Source organism: Oncorhynchus masou, chromosome 2 (assembly GCF_036934945.1).
Source record: "Oncorhynchus masou masou isolate Uvic2021 chromosome 2, UVic_Omas_1.1, whole genome shotgun sequence".
Classification (NCBI taxonomy): Eukaryota; Metazoa; Chordata; class Actinopteri; order Salmoniformes; family Salmonidae; genus Oncorhynchus; species Oncorhynchus masou.
Window position 1 is genome coordinate 31,780,704 of NC_088213.1, and position 22,953 is coordinate 31,803,656.

Genomic DNA, 22,953 nt, shown 5'->3' on the forward strand with positions numbered 1-22,953 from the left:
CACCGCCAAGTCTAAGGGTAGACCTCAAATTCTGGCCCCTTGGGCGCTGCCATAATTACATAAGTGCCCATCCAAGAAGGCTCAAGGTCATTGGTCACAGATAAAATGAAGTCAAATCACGTTTACAGTAAATCTCAGTCATGAATCAAGTCGACAATCTACTGGCTAATCCTTGTCATATGAAGAGAAATAGATAAAACGTATCGGTGCTCATCGGCCACTGGACATAAACATTACACAAGTTGTAAATCGCATATTCAACAATGTGTGTTGGTATGGAATCAGTGACAGTGGCTGTGTGGTTCCACTTCTGGGATTAAGGGGCTCTTTTCCAAGTTTAAAATTATAAACATTCAACATTGGCAATGCTGTCAATGACGCATGATTTATTCCACGCTCAAAACAACTCGGAACAACGAAAACTTGACTTCCATGAGTTCAAGACAACTGGGAAGTCCGGAATAAATTAGCTCCAACTGGGAAAGTATGTTTTGAATGGTCATCCAACTCGGAATTGTAAATCCATCCTCTTTCTAGAGATACAACCTGAAGATCAATGATGTCATTATGATTTGACATTGTTTTTTTCCCCAGAGTTCCCAATTGTTCTGAAAGAACCATAAATTCAGAAAATGGCAGACTTGGATGACAAAATTTGCCCACGAAGGACCGCCACGCCACCTTCCTCTTCAAGTGAGCACAGCACAAGTTGAGTCCATGTATTGTATGCTGCAGCATAAATGATGTAATATGCCAGGGAGATATGTATACTGTAGCTATTCACCTGATAAGACAAGATGTTTTTACTAACATGAGGGTTTAGGACAAAACTATGACAATCTGAATTCAATGACAAAACCATCATGTTTATTAAAATGTAGATTGATAACAGGAGAATTCATGATACTATAAGACGGCTTATTGTTCAACCAGATTACTAAATTGGTTCAGTTCAAAAAAAACTATTTCCCTTGGCTCCAATTATGGAATACAAATAAAACAAAAAGTAATTGAATTTCAAGCATTTCCAATCTCACTCAAGTCATTGTAAAACAGTAATTGCTGCCCTGAGGAACAATCCCTTTGAACATGATAGATTTTTGTTCCTTACCTCTTTCTGTAGCCTCGAGCTAATCTCTCTCTGTCGGTAAAGCACATTTAAAATATCTGTCTGTTTAAAGCTAGGCCCAATACAATCTTTTAACCACAGGAATCAGCCTGAGACCCCAGACTTCTGAAATCTCAAAGGCATTCAAAATCGATTTAAATTATAATACACTTGCCACATTACACAGGTTTCAGAACTACAGTTGAAGGATACGTCTTTAAACCACTTAAACATTGGAATTGTAAAATTACTATAAAAATGGATGGAAATGTTTGGCCACATTCTTAAAACAGTATGTTCATTACTCATCAGTAACAACACCCATCAGAGTCAGGTACCCTCTCTCACTGCCCAGTTTCTTGAGGGATGGGATGCCACCTGTAGTGCAGTGGTTGGTGTATGCTGGATTTAGTACTGCAGCCCACAACGGGGCGAAAACACAGAGGACTGTTCCCACAATAAAATGTAATAAAAACAAAACATTTGCATAATCTTTAAAAAAAAAAGTTAGGTCATTGTCAGTGGTTGCGCTCGGGACTCTCGTCCAATCCTAGAGCATCGCTCCATGTGTGACACGAGTGCTTGCTATGGAGCGGTTTCATCGTCAGGGAGACAACGAGACGTGCGGCATGCAGGAGATGTCACAGGAGGGAGTGTGTTTGCATGTGTGTGTTGGATCCTCCACATCCTGATATAAGTCAATAAAGTTCAGAATAGCAGCATAGACCTGCATCCTCCTCCTCCAACAAAGAGTCTTCCTGGTCAGAATTCTATTGGCTGTCCGGATAGTGGATGAAGTCTTGATAGATTGCATTGACGGTGGTCTGGCCAAAGACGAAAGTGCCGATGGTTACCATGATGACACCATAGACCACCATCCCATGCCAGCTATGGAGAGAGAAGATCAGTGTTTAGTAACAGTTGCAAGAGGAGATTATGTACAGGTAGTGAGGCTAGTCTTACCTAGCAGATCGGACCTCTGTTTCTGAGAGCTTTGCCTGAATCAGACACAGACCTGCAGGGAAGAGCAGACATTATATACAGCCATTATGCTTATTGCTGTTCTAAACACACACAGAATCAGGACAAACTGGTCATACCTGGGAAGACAAAGATGAAGCAGGCTGCCAGGCCTCCAATGAGGGAGATGACTCTGCCAATGTCGGGGATGAAGAGTGCGAGGACGAGTGTGATTGTGAACCACACAAGCGTCTGCAACACCCTGCGTCTCCGCTCACGCCTCACACACAATTCCACCTGCTCGCCACGGAAACGGAGCCATAGCCCCTCCAGCACCGCCCTGAAGAAACAAGTTACACAACAATGTAGTACTGAAATGGCATGGGTGGCACACAGTGCTTTGTAGTGTAAGGTTAGTGTCTCACCGGCCACAGAAGTGTAAAATGGGATAGGAGGTGATAACACAGATGACGATGAAGGCCCTTGCGATCGCCACGGCGATGTCATTAGGAGGATATGACATCAGCACATCCTGACTGACGTTAGACCCAAACGACAGAAAGCCACAGACACCTGACACAGGGAGTATGCACTATTAACACATCAACAAATCACACAAGAAATGGCCAATGTCATTCAAAAAAAACCCTGATGCTTCAAAACTGACTATAGAGCCACACAATGTACAAACAAACACACACCTGTGCCAGTGTAGACAAAGAGGCAGATGATCATGCCAACGGTGACCACACCTCCCCAGGGCTTGAGTTCACTCCTTCTCATGCTGTTAAACACTGGCACACTGCTCACATGACACTTTCGAGAAAGTGAGAAAGAGAGAGAGTTTGTGAGCGGATGTAAGTAACTTCAAGCATTTTCAATCCAGTAATAGAAATAACCATATGCACACGCCTACACATTCATACACACACTCACAAACAGATACCTGGAAGCCAAAGCATATGGTGGGCATGGCGTTCAATACTGCACTCCAGGAGGACGGGCTGTAACAGACACACTGGCAGATTAACACAAACAAAGCATGATGGAAACAGTAGTTTGATGTAGACTGAGCTTTAATGAAAGTCAGTGGGCTAAAATGCCATTTCTGGACTCTATGTCCTGTCTGGCACCATGGGTGTAGGAAACGAGTCTGAATGAGTGGGAATTGTATATGTACAGTACCAGTCAAAAGTTTGGACACCTACTCATTAAAGGGTTATTCTTTTTTTTTTTTTTTTTTACAATTTTCTACATTGTAGAATAATAGTGAAGACATCAACACCATGAAATAACACACATGGAATCATGTAGTAACCCAAAAATTGTTAAACAAATCTAAATATATTTTATATTTGAGATTCTTCAATGTAGCGACCCTTTGCCTTGATGACAGCTTTGCACACTCTTGGCATTCTCTCAAACAGCTTAATGAGGGATTGTTTTCCAACAGTCTTGAAGGAGTTCCCACATATGCTGAGCACTTGTTGGCTGCTTTTCCTTTACTCTGCGGTTCAACTCATCCAAAACCATCTCAATTGGGTTGAGGTCGGGTGATTGTGGAGGCCAGGGCATCTGATGCAAGCACTCCATCACTAATTGGTCAAATAACAATTACACGGCCTGGAGGTATATTTTGGATCACTGTCCTGTTGAAATACAAATGATAGTCCCACTAAGCGCAAAGCAGATGGGATGGTGTATCGCTGCAGAATACTGTGGTAGCCATGCTGGTTAAGTGTGCCTTGAATTGTAAATAAATCACAGACAGTGTCAGCAGAAAGGCACCCCCACACCTCCTCCACACTTCGGGAACCACACATGTGGATATCATCTGCTCACCTACTCTGCGTCTCACAAAGACACGGCGGATGTCAGATGTCTAATGTCCATTGTTCATGTTTCTTGGCCCAAGCAAGGCTCTTCTTATTGATGTCCTTTAGTAGTGGTTTCTTGGCAGCAATTTGATCATGAAGGCCCGATTCACGCAGTCTCCTCCAAACAGTTGATGTTGAGATGTGTCGGTTACTTGAATTCTGTGAAGCATTTATTTGGGCTGCAATATGAGGTGCAGTTAACTCTAATGAACTTATCCTCTGCAGCAGAGTTAACCTTGGGTCTTCCTTTCCTGTGGCGGTCCTCATAAGACTCCGTTTCATCATAGCGCTTGATGGTTTTTGCGACTGCACTTCTTGAAAAAAGTTATTGAAATCTTCCAGTTTGACTGACCTTCATGCTTAAAGTAATGATGGACCGTCGTCTCTCTTTGCTTATTTGATCTGTTCTTGCCATAATATGGACTTGGTCTTTTACCAAATAGGGATATCTTCTGTATACCAACCCTACCTTGTCACATCACAACTGATTGGCTCAAACGCATTAAGAAGGAAATAAATTCCACAAATTAACTTTTAAGAAGGCACACCTGTTAATTGAAATGCATTCCAGGTGACTACCTCATTAAGCTGGTTGAGAGAATGCCAAGAGTGTACAAAGCTGTCATCAAGGCAAAGGGCTACTTTGAAGAAGAAACATATTTTGATTAGTAACACTTTTTTTTGTTACTATATGATTCCATGTGTGTTATTTCATAGTTTTGATGTCTTCACTATTATTCTACAATGTAGAAAATAGTTCAAATAAAGAAAAACCCTGGAATGAGTAGGTGTCCAAACTTTTGACTGGTACTGTAGTTCAGTTAGCGTACCTGGTTGCAATGTAGCCGGGGGTCATCTCTTTATCAGGCCAGATGTATTTCAGTATAACCACAATGGTGACATACCAGGTGCCAACAACACTCAGCGCACTACAAACAGGAGAACAGCACTATCAGACTGACCTGTGTTCATGTAGACTACTGATACAAAGCAGGCTTCAAAATCTAATTCAATCATCAGTTGTAGACTAAAGGGTGGTGTGGGAAGGCATACCTGGCGTATTTCTGGAAGCCAATCTCTTTGGGGATGGAAAGAGGCAGAATGACCAGGACAGCAGTCACACAAATGGTGAACTTACGGTCAATGTACCAGTGACCACCGACCACACCGTCTGGCAAATGAGCTATTGCAGCTATCACTACAGAAAGACAAAGATAGTGAGTAGAGGAAGTGAGAGAAATAGAGGAAAGGCAGCAGAGCAAACAAAACATTCCATTGACTACCGTCTTATTTACAGTGGAATTGTTTTAGTGCTGGCTATCTGATAGCAGGGTCATCGTCCATCTGAGACTAACCTAAGGTGGCTTTCCAACCTTTTTTTGAAGATATAAAGGAAACGGAAACCTGGTGAAAAAGGCTAGCCAATGCTACAATCTGCAACTTTGAGTGAAACTCCGGTACCCTGCAAACCGTGATCTGTATTGTATTTTACACAAGTCAAACGTAATGGAGTCTGTAGCATGTTGTTAATGGTTGCCGTTCATTCAAGAACTTATACATGACTGCCTCATTAACCTGCTAGCTAGTGAGGTGAGACAGACAGTACCACCATCAGTGCTTATTCACAAAGATTCCCATCAGAGGAGGCTGGTTTGATGTTGATGTGTTTTCTTGTATACGGAATATGCCAGATATTGTTGTTGTGGGGAAGGAGCTCATTCTGGAAGTGGGTTACTCTTTTGACTCCTACATAGAGCAGACCTTTGCTGACAAGTTGCTGAAATATCAGCCCCTTGTGTGTCAGCTGTCATAGGCAGCTTAGCGGTTTGGAGAAGTTGGTGGACAATTCTACGGTAACAGAGTGATGTGAAAAATCGAAGTCTTCACTTTAAAATGTCAAACAAAAAACAATGATTGCAAAGTTATACAACCCAGAAAACTCTATGCACAAGGCCTACTTTTAACAATTTCAAAAAACACATTTATCTGAAGAACTGTGCAGATGCAAAGTTTAGTAACCCGCGTGCCGTCATTCTGTTACCAAACTTTGCATCTGCACTGCTTTTCAAGTAAATGCAACCGTAAGTGTCCAGATATCCATGTCCTTTTGAATTCTTCGACTGTAATGTGATTTGTGGATTCAAATAAAGTATTTAAAAATGTGTGTGTACACATGTTCATTATCTATGTGTGAGAAGCACTCACAGCGGTCCAGCTGGTCTCCAATGACGATAAAGAAGGCGATGCAGGTGCCAAAGGTGTAGACGGCGATGGCCACCTCACAGATTACCCCAGTGACCTTCCCACACGAGGCCCGCACCACCTCCTGGTAGGTGCTCTCATTACTGACCTAGACAAACAGCACAGGGTCACTAGGATGAGTACTGCTGGAAAAGACTGTCTTAAATTGTAGATTGTGTGTTCATAAGGAGGGTATTAACTTACTAACCTGGGAGCAGTATGCCAGGATCACCAGACCACTGATGATGAAACTCAGCATGGACTACAACACGCAAAAACAGGAAGCGTTACCCGAATACATCCCTGTATATATATGCAGTATTTCTCACTTCTGCTCCTGGAGTGCCAGAGTGTGCAGGCTTCGGTCTCAAAAGTGTGTATGTAGCGCTCACCATCTGTAGCACCACCCCTGCAATCACGCCTCCGGCCATGTTGAAGGCGGCAGGGAAGTTGAGTAGTCCTGCACCCAGCGCAGCGTTCACCACAATGAAGACAGCGGCTGTGGCAGACACCCCTCCACTCCTCTCCCTGTCTGACAAAGGGGGGCGAACGGACTCCACACTGGGGCTCTGCAGTAACCACGCCCTCTCACCAGCATCTTCACTCCCAGCCTCGGCCCAGTCCCTCGCCTCACTGTTAATCGCCATGGGACACCACCCGGCTGGCACAGCCCCAAAAACACTACCTAAAACACCCCCAAATTCACTCTACTCTGTTCAACACAGACTTCAACACTAAAGAGCTGAGTTGAGGGTATTCAGAGTTTGGGTTGAGGAGTCAGTCTGAAAGTTTGTTGTGGCTCTTGTGACATTCAGGACACAGATGACGGCTTGTCAGTTTATCCTCAAAGTGGATGTATTGTCACCCGGCAGTGAAACCTTAGTTCAATCTGCAACAAGACAAACACACATTACAGCTTTGGCCTTCTCAGCTCTCTCTATGCACTATTGTAAAGTGGCTGTTCCACTGGATGTCAGAAGGTGAATTCACCAATTTGTAAGTCGCTCTGGATAAGAGCGTCTGCTAAATGACTTAAATGTAATGTAAATGTAAGTGCTTACTACAACCTGCTTTCCCAGTAGCCTACACGTTATTGTCAGTGTGTTCTCCCCACGGTCCCCTGCCTTGTGCTGTCGGCTGACCTTGCTTTACGCACCAACACCAGAATGTGACCAAAAATAACAAATAAAAAGACTGGTCAAAAAATGACTAATCACCAGGAATTTGTCTAAAAATGAGTTTAATTGAATAAATCTGTTCCCAAATATTCCCACGAATAAAAATAAAAAAAGAGACATGATTGTGTCTCAATGTAATCAAGGTATGAAATTGTTATTTTCAAATACAGTCTCTTTTTGGGCCTAGTTGTGGTCAACTTGCAGTGTTCAAAATTATGTTCCGGCCTCCCGACCAATCGCTCGGACAAAAACAAAAAAAGCCCCTCGGCTGAATCTAGTTGCCTACCCTACTTTACAGCATCCCTCAGAAACACATTCTAAAGAGACATGTAGTCATTCGTTTCAGATAGGTCTGATCCCAAGAGATTTTCACTTCATATCCCTGAGAAGGATCACAGTAAAGTGGACTTACGTGATCAGGGTCACTGTTCTCATGATGACACAGTGTGTCACAGTAGATAACTGTTGTAAACCTCACTCTGTCAGGCGTGTGACCTGCACACTAAAAAGGCTAATTATTAGTGCTTGTCAGAGGCTATGCATTTTGTAGGCATTCATGTAAGTAAGCTATGTCATGGACATGTTGACTGTAAATCATAAATAAGAATAAATTATATTGAAATACAAAGGTGGATAACAACTTCATCTCACTTCATTTAGTCAAAGGGAAATAGACTACATATCTTACCTCAATTATTTTGTAATTTTGTTTGTGTTCACAAAATATCTTGTCTACATACTAAAAGATGACAAGTGTCTGCAACTAGTCATCCTCAACCACCTGTAGGTTGTTCTTGAAGTTGATGTGACTTGGAGTAATTAATTATAATGAACATTTTCAAACCCTCTGAAGGGGAAATATATCCCCTGCAGGACTTTCTTCAAGACCTATTTTAAAAGGGGATAGTTTACCTACATTTATTATAATTTTTTTACCAAATTCTTAAAAAAGGTGCAATATGCAGAAATCGCTCCACCATTTCCTGGTTGCAAAAATTCTAAATAGTTTGCCTAACTTCAGTTTATGTGACAAAACAAACCCTCAGTGTAGAGAATCACTACCATCTAAACATACTACTGGTCAAAAGTTTTAGAACACCTTCTCATTCAAGGATTTTCTTTATTTTACTATTTTCTACATTGTAGAATAATACTGAAGATGTAAAAACTATTAAATAACACACATGGAATCATGTAGGAAAAAAAAAAAATCGAAATATATTTTATATTTGAGATTCTTCAAATAGCCAACCTTTGCCTTGACAGCTTTGCACACTCTTGGCATTCTTAAAAGCAGCTTCACCTAGAATGCTTTTCTAACAGTCTTGAAGGAGTTCCCTCATATGCTGAGCACTTGCTGGCTGCTCTTCCTTCACTCTGCAGTCCAACTCATCCAAAACCATCTCAATTGGGTTGAGGCCGGGGGATTATGGAGGCCATGTCATCTGATGCAGCACTCCATCACTCTCCTTCTTGGTAAAATAGCCCTTACACAGCCTGGAGGTGTGTTGGGGTCTTTGTCCTGTTGAAATACACATGCGGAGATCATCCGTTCACCCATACTGTGTCTCATAAAGAAACAGCGGTTGGAACCAAACGTCTCCAATTTGGTCTCCTGACCAAAGGACAAATTTCCACCGATCTAATGTCCATTGCTCATGTTTCTTGGCCCAAACATGCATCTTCTTTGTATTGGTGTCCTTTAGTAGTGGTTTCTTTGCAGCAATTCGATCATGAAGGCCTGATTCACACAGTCTTCTCTGAAAGGTTGATGTTGAGATGTGTCTGTTACTTGAACTCTGTGAAGCATTTATTTGGGCTGCAATTTCTAAGGCTGGTAACTGTAATGAACTTATCCTCTGCAGCAGAGGTAACTCTAGGTCTTCCTAACTTCCACATTCCTGTGGTGGTCCTCATGAGAGCCAGTTTCATCATAGAGCTTGATGGTTTTTGCGACTGCACTTGAAGAAATGTTCAAAGTTATTTAAATTTTCCGTATATAAATATATTTTGATTTGTTTAACACTTTTTTGTTACTAAATGATTCTATGTATTATTTCATAGTGTTGATGTCTTCAGTATTACTCTGCTATGTAGAAAATAGTTTAAAATAATAATAATAATAATGTAAAAACCCTCTGAATGAGTAGGTCTTCTAAAACTTTTGACCGGTGGGGTATATATTTAAGTTCTTGGAAGCTTCTGTACAAAACTGAAAGCTAAATTTAAAAAAACGAAACTTAAGCATAGAAATAGCGCACATAGAACATATGCCGCTTCTTAGACTTCCTTTCAATGAGAATGACCGATCGATGATTCACATTTCTATGTGAATTTGGTCAGCCACCCAAAAAGTTACATGTTGCAGCTTTAATAATTATAATCTCTCAATGTTAATCTCAAAATTAACCAGATTGATGCATTTAGCTATTGAAACGAAAATGTTTTCTTCCAGAGAGGATGCCCACGGACCCCCCTACTAGTGTTCCCCTTCTGGATTTGGGCTAAACCCCCAATGTAATCAAATCATAGAAACGCCACTGGAGCTACCTAAACAATAACAATGACTAGAAACATTAATAAAATACAGAAATTTGGTAGCTTTACTAATAGTCAACTTTGCATATAAAATCAGCTGAATCTTAGATTCAGATCGAGCAACAGGCCTAGAAAATCCCAAATCACAACAATGAACCTGATTGGTGATGTTATTACAGCAAACTGGACACCGCATCATCGTCAGTTGTTGCTAGCTGGCTGATAGTTTCCGAAAGCTGCTACCGACCTCCCCATCTTCATATTCTTTAACCTATTCAGTTGAAATTGCATATAATATACTCAAATATTCGATAAATACCTCTCCATTACATCGCCGATGCTTGTTTTTCTCCAACAACCGCAAGCGCTGTGAAATTCCTGCTGAACAAGCAACGATGGCATGTGACTTGATTGGGATGTGATCATGTGACGATGTAAAATTACGTCTTTAAAACGAAGTGCGTGGTGGGAATTGTAGTTTACTGCCACGAGAACAACACAAATCATTCCAGAGAGGATTTTAAGCAGAGTAGATACTGCAGCAGAGGAGGCTGCTAAGGGGAGAACGGCTCATAATAATGTCCGGAACAGAGCGAATAGAATGGCAACAAACATAAGGAAACCATGTTTTTGATACCATTCCACCTATTCCTTTCCAGCCATTATCACGAGCCCATCCTCCCCAATTAATTTGCCACCAACCTCCTGTGTACTGCAGATACATCTTTATAAAAGAGAGTATATCGGAGCCGACGTGAGTAAAACATTTAAACGTGTTAACCCTCGCAAGGCTGCAGGACCAGACGGCATCCCCAGCCACGTCCTCAGAGCATGCACAGACCAGCTGGCTGGTGTGTTTACGGACATATTCAATCAATCCTTATCCCAGTCTGCTGTTCCCACATGCTTCAAGAGGGCCACCATTGTTCCTGTTCCCAAAGCTAAGGTAACTGAGCTAAATGACTACCGCCCCGTGCACTCACTTCCGTCATCATGAAGTGCTTTGAGAGACTAGTCAAGGACCATATCACCTCCACCCTACCTGACACCCTAGACCCACTCCAATTTGCTTACCGCCCCAATAGGTCCACAGACAACACAATCGAAACCACACTGCACACTGCCCTAACCCATCTGGACAAGAGGAATACCTGTGAGAATGCTGTTCGTCGACTACAGCTCAGCATTTAACACCATAGTACCCTCCAAACTCGTCATCAAGCTCCAGACCCTGGGTCTCGACCCCACCCTGTGCAACTGGGTACTGGACTTCCTGACGGGCCACCCCCAGGTGGTGAGGGTAGGTAACATCTCCTCCCCGGCTGAGCCTCAACACTGGGGCCCCACAAGGGTGCGTTCTGAGCCCTCTCCTGTACTCCCTGTTCAGCCACGACTGCGTGGCCATGCAAGCCTCCAACTCAATCATCAAGTTTGCGGACGACACTACAATGGTAGGCTTGATTACCAACAATGACGAGACGGCCTACAGGGAGGAGGTGAGGGCCCTCGGAGTGTGGTGTCAGGAAAATAACCTCACAATCAACAAAACAAAAGGAGATGATTGTGGACTTCAGGAAACAGCAAAGGAAACACCCCCCTATCCACATCGACGGGACAGTAGTGGAGAGGGTAGTAAGTTAAGTTCCTCGGCGTACACATCATGGACAAACTGAATTGGTCCAACCACACAGGCAGCATTGTGAAGAAGGCGCAGTAGCGCCTCAGGAGGCTGAAGAAATTCGGCTTGTCACCAAAAGCACTCACAAACTTCTACAGATGCACAATCGAGAGCATCGGGCTGTATCACCGCCTGGTACGTCAACTGCTCCACACACAACCGTAAGGCTCTCCAGGGGGAAGTGAGGTCTGCACAACGCATCACTGGGGGCAAACTACCTGCCCTCCAGGACACTTACACCACCCAATGTCACAGGAAGGCCATGAAGATCATCAAGGACAACAACCACCCGAGCCACTGCCTGTTCACCCCGCTATCATCCAGAAGGCGAGGACAGTACAGGTGCATCAAAGCTACTGCATCTTGCCTATGCCGTTCTGTACAGTCACTCATTCATATAACTTTATGTACATATTCTTTATCCCTTTACACTTGTGTGTATAAATTAGTAGTTGTGGAATTGTTAGGTTAGATTACTCGTTTGTTATTACTGCATTGTCAGAACTAGAAGCACAAGCATTTCGCTACACTCGCATTAACATCTACTAACCATGTGTATGTGACAAATAAAATTTGATTTGATTTATTGTGTCTAATAAAACCAATGATTTACATAGTAAAATCATGTCCAACACTAGTCCAGTGGTTCCCAACCAGGGGTACTTCAGGGGTACTCCGGCCAGAGCAAAATTTCGTTGGTGATACAGTAACTTAAGGTTGGGAATCACTGATTCCAACGGTATCAGTTCAGTTTCTTACATTTAGTTTGACTATATTCTTTTTTTTTTTTTTAGAAAGAACTACAAAATAAGCCCAGTTATTTCAATTATAGATATTTATTAATTGTTCAGAGAGACATAACCTATGCTCCATATTGTTTTATTATTTTGCTCTAACCCAAACATGGTGACAGAGCAGATAGCAGAAAGGTGATTTTACCTGCACAATCTGCCGTTACAATCAGAAAGACACACAGAGAAAATGTTTGAAGGCTGATCATTAGAGCAAAAACACTGGTCTATCTATACATACATATAAATAGAAGTTCTATAACCTCTTGGTTCTGAAACGGAGGGGATAGGAGTCGCCCAGGGATCCAAATGACACTTGTGAAATGCCTTTTCTTGTGGAAATACAAGAGCACCATCATAGGACAGTCTATCCTTTCAAACCTGCAATTTGTAACTTTTTGGACCAAATTCACATAAATGTTTAGTTATAGAGCAGTCATTGAAAACAAGTCTAAGAAACAGTAGATCTGTTCTGTGTTCTGCTTACCAAAGTTTCATTTTTGCATCTTACTTTGTTTGGTACACCAGCTGAAAATACAACACTTTTGGTTATTTAAGATATATTTCACAGCGGTTTAGATGGTACAATGATTCTCTACACATTAATTGTTTTGTCAAACTTAAATTAGGTTAACTATTAGAATTTTAGCACCCAGGAAATGGCAGAGCGATTTCTGTATAATGCACCTTTAAAACTGTGGGGGGGGGGGGGGTTTAGAGGGACATTCAGTGGGCATTTAAGACTGGCTGGCTGACTGCTCACTCATCAACACTTAGCAAAAACGCAATAGTCCCTGCTCTTCGTGCAATAAGCACAAAACCTGTACAGCAGTATATTTATATTGAATATGGAAGAGAAGATAATGCAAGAGAGAGGCTGAGTGAAAGGACAGAATGTCCATTTCTAGAGCATATTAAAACATCAATTACCGTATCTCATCTAAAAGTAGTGCCAGATAATCTTATAACTAATTGTTATCTGGAAATGCTGAATTTTCTGCTACAATACTGGTGTTGAGGAAAAGTTGAACTTTCACATCCTACATAAAATATGCAATGACAGACAAGAGTTCACAGTTCATACACACAACAGAACCTAAGTGTTGGTAAACTCATCTGTAGCCTGACAGCAATTTGGACGACAGCAGGCAGAGCAGGTTTAAAAGAGAATATTAACCTGTCATTATTAAGCCATTTATTAAGTTAATTAATGTTAAACTTTGACATACAAAAAATAAGCGTAGAAGACAGACATCAGACCATTTGTCAAATGTAGGGCAGATCATTGGACCATCACTAAACAACCTTTGACATGGTGGCCTCGTTGTTGAGGTCAAAGTTGAGCAATTTACAGTCTTAAAGAATGTCCAGTTCCTCTGTAAGGGGTGGGTGGAGTGGGCATTATTATTTTGTTAAGGATTGTGTCCAGCGCCACCGTGCCCCACTGTTTCTCCCAGCATTCCCCTTTTTACTTAGTGACAGCGTGGATTCCATGTGCTAGGTATCCCACGTTACCAGAAGTGACACCTGCCATGGAGATTCTACCATCTTTGGTCATGTATACTGAAAACTCCTTAGTCAGACGCTCAACCTGGGGAAAACACACACAAACACCTGGAGTCAACGCAATTTATCATTATACTAGAACTTAATTCCAACTGATGAATATGACCAACATGAATATAATAAATGTCATAAGGTACAGGTCAGGTGTGGATATAAAAAGTGGGTGTGGTCGTTTATCTGTACCTGTTCAGGCTTGAGGCCTGTGAAGCAGAACATGCCGATTTGGTCGATGACATGCTGCCAGTTGTGAGTGGAGCCCTCACTCTTCAGGTTGGCCGCCAGCTGCTCCCTCATCTTGATGATGCGGTTGGCCATGCCGTGGACCTCCCCCAACCTGTGTAGAGAGAGGTTAATTGGGGGGGGGGGTTGATGAGGAAACAGAATGGAAGTTGTGTGTAGAGACAGGAGACCACTCCGATACCTTCCTAGGCAGTCAACTAGATTATAAAATCACAGCATCAGTGAAATGGGCAAACAACATGTGTGTGTGTGTATACACTTACCATATTTTATAAAGGTCTGGTGTGTTGAGAATAGTGGAAGCAATTCTGGCTCCATTCATTGGAGGGTTGGAGTAGATTGGCCGGATCAGAATCTTCAGCTGAGACTCCACCCTCTTAACTTCCTCTGCATCGTTACACACCACAGTGAACCCTCCCACTCGCTCACCTGTCAAAACACATGGGTAAGATACCATACCGGTGGGAGTTTGTTTGTTTGTTTGTTTATATATATAAATAAATAAAATGAGACCGACCGTAGAGGCCCATGTTCTTCGCGAACGACTGCGACAGGACAATGTTGTGGCCCTGCTCAATAAAGTGACGAACAGCCCAGGCATCACGATCAATATCTCCACTGGCAAAGCCCTGGTAGGCCATGTCAAAGAACACCAAGAGGTCCCTTTTCTGAAGGAACAGAGGAATTATTATTAGTACCGTGTGTGTAAATAGTTGTCTGGCACAGTAAAGATGTCAGTCTTCACACAAAACACCTGTAGGCACTGGGCAGTAAAGCTCTTCAGCAGTAGAGTCCCAATAGTGACAGAGACTTTAGCCAGTTAGGGCCTTTACAGAGAAATCACCATTGAGGTATTTCATATCTATGTTAAGCACACTCACCTTCACCAGGTCAGCGATCTCTTTCCACTGCTCAGGCTTGGGGTCCACACCGGTGGGGTTATGGGCACAGGCATGCAGCATGATCACACTCTTCTCTGGCATTTTCTGTATCAGAGGGAAAATAGTGTTACACTAACATTCAAATCAGAGTCATGACAGAAACAGACCCCCACACCTTAACCTTATAAAGTCAACATAACAATATAAAAACAGATCACAAGACATGGTAATGATCCTCCATGTCAGTGTGGAATCATACAACCTCCCCCCCCTTTCCCATCCCTCTCTCACAGAGATGTCGTCGAGCGCCCCGTTGAAGTCGAAGCCGCAGGTGGAGGGGTCGTAGTAGCGGTAGGCTTTCAGCTGCATGCCAGCATCTCTGAAGATGGGTGTGTGGTTCCCCCAGGAGGGCTTGGGCAGGTACACGTCACGGGACGCACTGTGGAAACGAGACTAGAGAAAAATATAATTAATTAACTGACTGACACCATACACACTCCGCAGTACTACCGGTATGAAGAAATTATTGTTTTATAGAACACAATCATCTGTTTCAGGCATGTATAGGCTGGTGCACTGTTCTAGGGGGCTAAGGGCCCAAATGCAACCGTGGCAGTGTAGGTGCATTCATTCTCTTCCTGTTTAGCTGCTAAAAGAGGTGGGTCTTTACCAGGAAGTTGGCTCCGATGCACAGTGAGCCGGTTCCTGAGATGGTCTGGACAGTGATGTTCTGAAGAGAGGAGAGAGATGTTAATAGCATTTCTATCGTTCACTGAACACACCGACAGTAAATGTGCTTCCAAGCTACCACCCACACATCCACTCACCCTGCCACTCTTGAGGACCTCACTGTCAGCCCCCAGGGCTAGCAGAGCACAGGACTTGGTGAAGTCCCCCAGGCCACCGATGGCCAGATACTCCTTATCCAACTGCTTGGAAGAAATCAGAGCCTCTGCCTGGAGAGGGTCGGGGATGATGGTAGAGAAATAGTGAGTGTGAGGGGAAGTAGAAAGGTTTTTAATGATGATTTTCTCAGCATCCACTTCATGACTGATCCAAAGCCCTGCCAAATCAGAGCTAATAGCGTAACACACACAGCTGGGGTTAAGCAGGGCTGTATGAGCTGAGCTCAGAACGACTATGCAGAAATACTGTTGATGTCTAACACATGGGTCTGCTGGAGCCTGCACCTCAAACTTACATACAAAAAGTATGCAAACACACATCCACACAGTAATAGAGGTTCAATATGGGTATACATTATACGAGTTAAGCTCAGGATGATCGTGCAGAAATTAGAGGTCGACCGATTAATCGGAATGGCCGATTAATTAGGGACGATTTCAAGTTTTCATAACCATCGGAAATCGTTATTTTTGGACACCGATTTGGACTTTTTTTTTTCTCCACCTTTATTTAAGTAGGCAAGTCGGTTAAGAACACATTCTTCTAGCGATTGCCAAGAAATGTATTGCCTTGAAATGGAAATTGGATTCCTCCCTGCCAGTTGCAATGTGGCTTTCGGAAGTTAATAGTTGTATCCCTCTGGAGAAAATCACTTACTGCTTGAGGAATAAGTTAGACATTTTACAGAATTTGGTAACCTTTTGACTATATGGAGAATCTACCCCCACATCTCATTGATTGAATCTATATATAATCCTCACATAATGTTTCACATGTAAAGTATAATATGTTGCCTACGGCAGGTGATCCATTGTCTCGTTATTTTGTTACTTTTTTAATATTTTTTATTATTGTATGTTTGTTTATATAATTATAATTTATTTTTGTTACGTTCGTCTGTTACTGTCACTTTGTCCTATCGTTGTCTAATATCTTTTCACTTTTGTTTTGAATGTTCTTAATTGGAAAATGCAAAAATAAAATATATAAAAAAATAAAAAAAACACATTCTTATTTTCAATGACGGCCTAGGAACGTTGGGTTAACTGCCTTGTTCAGGGGCAGAACGACAGATTTTTACCTTGTCAGCTCGGGGATTCAATCTTGCAACCTTACAGTCAACTAGTCCAACACTCTAACCACCTGCCTTACATTGCACTCCATGAGGAGCCTGCCTGTTAAGCGAATGCAGTAAGAAGCCAAGGTAAGTCGCTAGATAGCATTAAACTTATCTTATAAAAAACAATCATAAATCACCACTTAACTACACATGGTTGATGATATTACTAGTTTATCTAGCGTGTCCTGCGTTGCATATTGTTATATAAATATTCATACACATGGCTCATATATTATACAGCACTAAGCTGATATGCCTGACTCAAGTCATTTCTTGTACTCCTGCTAAAACAGGAACCAGGACACATACCCAGCAATAAACTACCCCCTCAGCTCTGTTGTCTCAGCTCTGTTGTTTCAAGACCCCTCTGATCTCCGGTCTCCCTGTCCCCTGACACACACACACCCAGCAATAAACTACCCCCCTCAGCTCTCTGTTGTTTCAAGACCCCTCTAATCTCCGGTCTCCCTGTCCCCTGACACACATACCCAGCAATAAACTACCCCCCTCAGCTCTCTGTTGTTTCACAACCCCATTTGCTCCCTTATCTCACGACTCCGGGACACACACGGACATTCCATCGCACGAACACACACACCTAGCATTAACGGGACACACAAACATCTTCTTGCATAAACACACACACACTCCACTCCCCTTTCTACTGGGCAGGAGCCAGGATGGGACGACTTCACGGGGCACCAATAAGGCTCCTGCACAGGCTCGGTCAGGACCCGCCTCCAACCTTCACCAACCAGTCAGAAGACAGAACTACAAGAATCAACCTACGTCTTTCTATGTACAAAATCTGTTGCACACTCTGTTTAGGAATCCTTGTCAGCTGCCTCCTTCTGAGCCATATGACTAGGTCCGTGCACGCTTAATTAGAGGACAAGATATCTTTTACATAATAAACTGCCTTTTTGCTATACTTGATTCCACTCTGTCCAGCGTCTTGATTTGGTCTCTCTCTCCGGTAGCTAATCATCAACAATATAATCGATGTGGTGCGCATTCGCAAAAAAGGACTGTCATTGCTACAACGTGTACCTAACCATAAACATCAATGCCTTTCTTAAAATCAATACACAAGTATATATTTTTAAACCTGCATATTTAGTAAATATTGCCTGCTAACATGAATTTCTTTTAACAAGGGAAATTGTGTCACTTCTCTTGCAACAGAGTCAGGGTATATGCAGCAGTTTGGGCCACATGGCTCGTTGCGAAATAATTTGCCAGAATTTTACGTAACTATGACATAACATTGAAGGTTGTACAATGTAACAGGAATATTTAGACTTATGGATGCCACCCATTCGATAAAATACCGAACGGTTCCGCATTTCACTGAAAGAATAAACGTTTTGTTTTCGAAATTACAGTTTCCGGATTCGACCATATTAATGAACAAAGGCTTGCATTTCTGTGTGTTATTATGTTATAATTAAGTCTATGATTTGATATTTGATAGAGCAGTCTGACTGAGCGGTGGTAGGCAGCAGCAGACTCGTAAGCATTCATTCAAACAGCACTTTCGTGCGTTTTGCCAGCAGCTCTTCGCAATGCTTCAAGCATTGAGCTGTTTATGACTTCAAGCCTGTCAACTCCCGAGATTAGGCTGGTGTAACTGATGTGAAATGGCTAGCTAGTTAGCGGGGTGCGTGCTAATAGCGCTTCAATCGGTGACGTTACTCGCTCTGAGACTTGGAGTAGTTGTTCCCCTTGATCTGCAAGGGCCGTGACTTCTGTGGAGCGATGGGTAACGCTGCTTTGAGGGTGGCTGTTGTCGTTGTGTTCCTGGTTCGAGCCCAGGTAGGGGCGAGGAGAGGGACGGAAGCTATACTGTTACACTGGCAATACTAAAGTGCCTATAAGAACATCCAATAGTCAAAGGTATGTGAAATACAAATGGTATAGAGAGAAATAATCCTATAATAACTACAACCTAAAAATTCTTACCTGGAAATATTGAACACTCATGTTAAAAGGACCCACCAGCTTTCATATGTTCTCATGTTCTGAGCAAGGAACTTAAACATTAGCTTTCTTACATGGCACATATTGCACTTTTACTTTCTTCTCCAACACTTTGTTTTTGCATTATTTAAACCAAATTGAACAGGTTTCATTATTTATTTGAGGCTAAATTGATTTTATTGATGTATTATATTAAATAAAAGTGTTAATTCAGTATTGTTGTAATTGTCATTATTACAAATACATTTTTTATAATTTAAAAAATATACATACATACATACATAAAAAAATATATATATTTTTTTAAATTGTCCGATTAATTGGAATCTGCTTTTTTTGGTCCTCCAATAATCGGTTTCGGCGTTGAAAAATCATAATCTGTCGACCTCTAGCAGAAATGCACCCATCAGAAACACACAGGTCTGCAACTCCACAAAAGCTTGTATAGTGAGAATCAGCTCAAAAACATGAAACCACCTTCTTCATGCTTCTACGTGTTTGTTAACTGATCCGGTTCTTACATAAAAGGGCTAGTAGCCGTGTGACTGGATTAGCCTTTCCCCAATGCTGAGCCCGGGATTACAAAACAATAAGAGCCGGCGTAGCTACTCACCTTTCCTCTGAGGAGTGAGCCTCAATATGAATGGCTGGGTGATACTGGGGATAGTTATCTTGTCCCTGTGTGTGTGTGAAAGCCTGGGTAGTTACACTGGTTGTCATGGTATTCCTACCTTGCGGACACAATCGAGCACAAAGGGTTTGCCGTGGTCGTCCCTGTAGGCCCCCACCCCCAGGTTCATCTTCTTCGGGCTGGTGTCCCTCTTGAAGGCCTCCGACACCCCCAGGATAGGGTCAGGGGGGCCCATCTGCACTCCACCCCACCATGAACTGCAACAGATGGGAGGGGGAGAAACAAACAGAAGCAGCTTAATTTATCATTTTGCAGACTTGTGTTCTTATTTGTTTCATAGTGGAAAGGTTTATTTTTCTAATCACTCAGTGTAGGCTTATATTTCTCCAAGAAACTGGACTGAAAATAAAAGACTAAAACAACGGTAAACAGTTCTATACTCTGCTCAAGAAACGGTTGCTCTCACCCAACCAGAGGAGAGTAGCACCGACCACCCACAGTAGACCAACACTCTGGACTATGACCTGGTGAATGCCTGAATGCCTTTCCCAGTCCCTGCACAACACACACACACACACACACACACACACACAGCTGAAGTCTGTCGAGGTGAAGGGCCCGGGTTGGATGGCATTAGGGGGAGTCAATAAAAGGGAGGAGATGTACTGCACTAAATACATGAACATCTCTCTCCATCGCCACTACACTACCAGAATGACAGCTCTAAAGGGCAGGGGGAGGGTGGTTGAAACAAAGGCAACGATTGGTTCTTTGAAATTCAGAACACATTCATTCATCATATCTTTGGATCCGGTCATTACAGCCTGGTCTTCCTTTCACACTGACCCCACCAAGCTGATTATCCATCCAATACTTTACACAGCCACACACGAAGCTCAGGCACTGCAAACATATGCTCTCACACACGAAACAATTATCTCCCCTTGTATGGAATGTGTCTTATGAAGAGGAAAGAACAGAAAATTAGCAGGGGCCCAGTTCAGGAACTAATAGAATTACACACACGCGCACACACTGCTTCCACATGACCTTGCCCCTGACCTCATCCACATGACCTCTGAAAGAGGGGCAAGTAGGGCCTCTAATCTTACACATTCCTCTCACTGCTGTACTGGAGGCTATAGGCCTGTGGGGCTGAACTAGAGATCCATTTAGAACATTGCATGGAAAAAATGTAAGTTCACAGCAAGACTCCCAACAGAGAATCACGTGTTTTAGACAGCCTACATTTCTATTGGAGCCTTCTGTAATAATGAACTCTCGAAAACCGTGTTCTGTCTGATGCTACTCACCAGTGCGTACTGGTACAGTAGTATGTTTTGATATGTCAATGTAGTGGTGAGCACTATGACGTGAGCAGTGATACTCTGCAGCTCACTGAGATTCAGGTTCAACGGTTGTGTTCAAACACCCTGGAAATCACAGCAATACTTAGAGCCGAATGCTTCGCAAAGGGCAGCAAAGCAAAGACCGCAACATGAGAATATAGACAAGAATGATGACATGACACCCACATCGAGTTTTAGGGAACACACTGAACAGTCACCTGTCATAGAGCCTGTTTACATAGCATTATAGAACATCCTTATAGAACGCCCATTGTCCAAAATCAAAAAGATTTCAGGTGACTAAAATGTAACACTCAGCTGGTCAGAAACATTGGGACTGCACATTAAAATCAGTTCCTCAGTCAGTAAAACTGATAACAAATATCAATACTTGTTGTCAGATTCTGACAAAACTGTTATCAGAGTGAGAAAAACCTGGGTATATTATCAGCCTACCCACTGGTGCATAGTGATACTATTATCAGCAGTATGTGTGAACTACATACACACAGAACCTTTGTACATTTTAACTTGTGAGATGTCGTGCAAACATAAATATGCTTGGTAAACGCTTAATAGGCCAGGGAGTACAGTGACTGTCCTATTTATGCCACGATGACAGCACCAATGAGGGGCCATCCAATGTTGAGTCACAGACTTGAATTTAGCCTGCTAATGGACTAAAATGCACTTGAATACAGAACGAAATAATTTTTGAATGAGAATAATGTAATTCTGCGCACGGTCTTCTAACAAAACCCGACAGTGATGCAGAGTGCATTTGGTGATGCTTTTCGAACACAGCCTGTTTTCCAGATATGTGAAGCGGTATCTTATAAGTGAGAAACAGAGTTTGCCCTCCAAAAGGAAAGAGAAAGGACACCGGTTACTGTCGTCACATCTCAGTAGAAACCGGGACATCCCGTGGCCAATCAACGACCAGGGGCCTGCACACGATAACCAATGATCACCCTAGAATTAGGGAGTTACGGTATGCGAGGGAGATCAAACCGAGAAAATGTCGAATCTCAAAGGCTAAATGCCACTTCGACCCTAACATATATATAAAAAAATATATATAATTTTCCTTTCACGGGAAATACTGAAGGATCACTATGATATGTTGACAACATACAGATTGTCTGCCACTGAAATCTGAATTACATTTTTACAGAGCCACCAAATAACACTATCAGTATCCATAGTTGGAAAGTAACCTTGCGAAGTTCGACTGTCAGTGAATTGGTTGAGCCTTGAAGTCTACAAAGTACGACTTGACTAATCCCAAAGATATGAACGGGAAATTTCAGTGACGACAGGCGGCGGATGGATGAATGCGAGTTTCAGTCAGTTAGCAAATGTAATTTAAATATTAGGTAGATAGCTAAACTACGGTGAGAGACGTAAGTGCATGACCGCTTCGGACCCCATTCAGTAAACTTGAAGTTAGGCCACTTGAGTCATTGCGGCAAGCTAGCTAACTAAGTGCTGCTAGCTATTCATTCAATGGCAAACTACCAAAGTAGCTACGTGTCAGACATAACAGTGCAGATATTGCATGTATTACCTGTTTCGTGTAGACAAAACTCCCAGGGACGGGGAGAAAGTCCCAATACTGGAGATCACCTTGCCAGACTTCAACAGAGACATGGTTGAATCGAGGCGCAGAAAAAGCAAAGAGTGAGCATATGAATCGGAGAGATAACAGGCACAGAAGCTTCTTTCTTCTTCGATGAGGTTTAACTGCGGTTGGCGTCTGATAAATGTTGCATTACCGCCACCTACTAGACTGGAGTATAACTCCTTTATCCTTCAAATCTATATATATATATATATACAGTATATTCAAAATTATTCAACAAATACCTTACCATCTAACACTGCACTCACAAAAAATATTAATAAATAC

At 42.4% G+C, this 22,953-nt stretch overlaps 2 protein-coding genes across 2 annotated transcripts; both read right to left on the reverse strand.

Moving 5' to 3' along the window:
* Window positions 1-845: 845 nt before the first annotated feature.
* Window positions 846-10,310, reverse strand: LOC135558680 (sodium-coupled neutral amino acid transporter 7-like). Its single transcript, XM_064992707.1, has 12 exons — window positions 10,222-10,310; window positions 6,579-7,075; window positions 6,395-6,448; window positions 6,151-6,295; window positions 4,999-5,143; window positions 4,776-4,874; window positions 3,015-3,072; window positions 2,770-2,884; window positions 2,494-2,641; window positions 2,209-2,408; window positions 2,072-2,123; window positions 846-1,996 (listed from the first exon to the last, which is right to left on the reverse strand). The coding sequence occupies exons 2-12, from the start codon at window positions 6,831-6,833 to the stop codon at window positions 1,879-1,881; spliced, it is 1,389 nt and encodes a 462-aa protein (XP_064848779.1). The 5' UTR covers window positions 6,834-7,075; window positions 10,222-10,310; the 3' UTR covers window positions 846-1,878.
* Window positions 10,311-13,551: 3,241 nt separating this feature from the next.
* On the reverse strand, window positions 13,552-22,766 carry LOC135558686 (aspartate aminotransferase, mitochondrial-like). The gene is made up of 10 exons (XM_064992720.1): window positions 22,612-22,766; window positions 19,796-19,952; window positions 15,886-16,014; window positions 15,729-15,788; window positions 15,350-15,511; window positions 15,059-15,163; window positions 14,695-14,845; window positions 14,441-14,606; window positions 14,121-14,271; window positions 13,552-13,962 (listed from the first exon to the last, which is right to left on the reverse strand). The coding sequence occupies exons 1-10, from the start codon at window positions 22,692-22,694 to the stop codon at window positions 13,840-13,842; spliced, it is 1,287 nt and encodes a 428-aa protein (XP_064848792.1). The 5' UTR covers window positions 22,695-22,766; the 3' UTR covers window positions 13,552-13,839.
* Between the last annotated feature and the right edge of the window lie 187 nt (window positions 22,767-22,953).

Excerpts from the sequence above, each read along its gene's own strand:
- LOC135558680 (XM_064992707.1), bottom strand. The coding sequence starts at position 6,833 with ATGGCGATTAACAGTGAGGCGAGGGACTGGGCCGAGGCTGGGAGTGAA. Across the intron at positions 4,875-4,998 it reads GGCTTCCAGAAATACGCCAG|TGCGCTGAGTGTTGTTGGCA; the intron begins GTATGCCTTCCC and ends TCCTGTTTGTAG. Across the intron at positions 2,409-2,493 it reads ATTTTACACTTCTGTGGCCG|GGCGGTGCTGGAGGGGCTAT; the intron begins GTGAGACACTAA and ends TTGTTTCTTCAG.
- LOC135558686 (XM_064992720.1), bottom strand. The coding sequence starts at position 22,694 with ATGTCTCTGTTGAAGTCTGGCAAGGTGATCTCCAGTATTGGGACTTTC. Across the intron at positions 19,953-22,611 it reads GTTTTGTCTACACGAAACAG|TTCATGGTGGGGTGGAGTGC; the intron begins GTAATACATGCA and ends CATCTGTTGCAG. Across the intron at positions 13,963-14,120 it reads CAGGCCTCAAGCCTGAACAG|GTTGAGCGTCTGACTAAGGA; the intron begins GTACAGATAAAC and ends TGTTTTCCCCAG.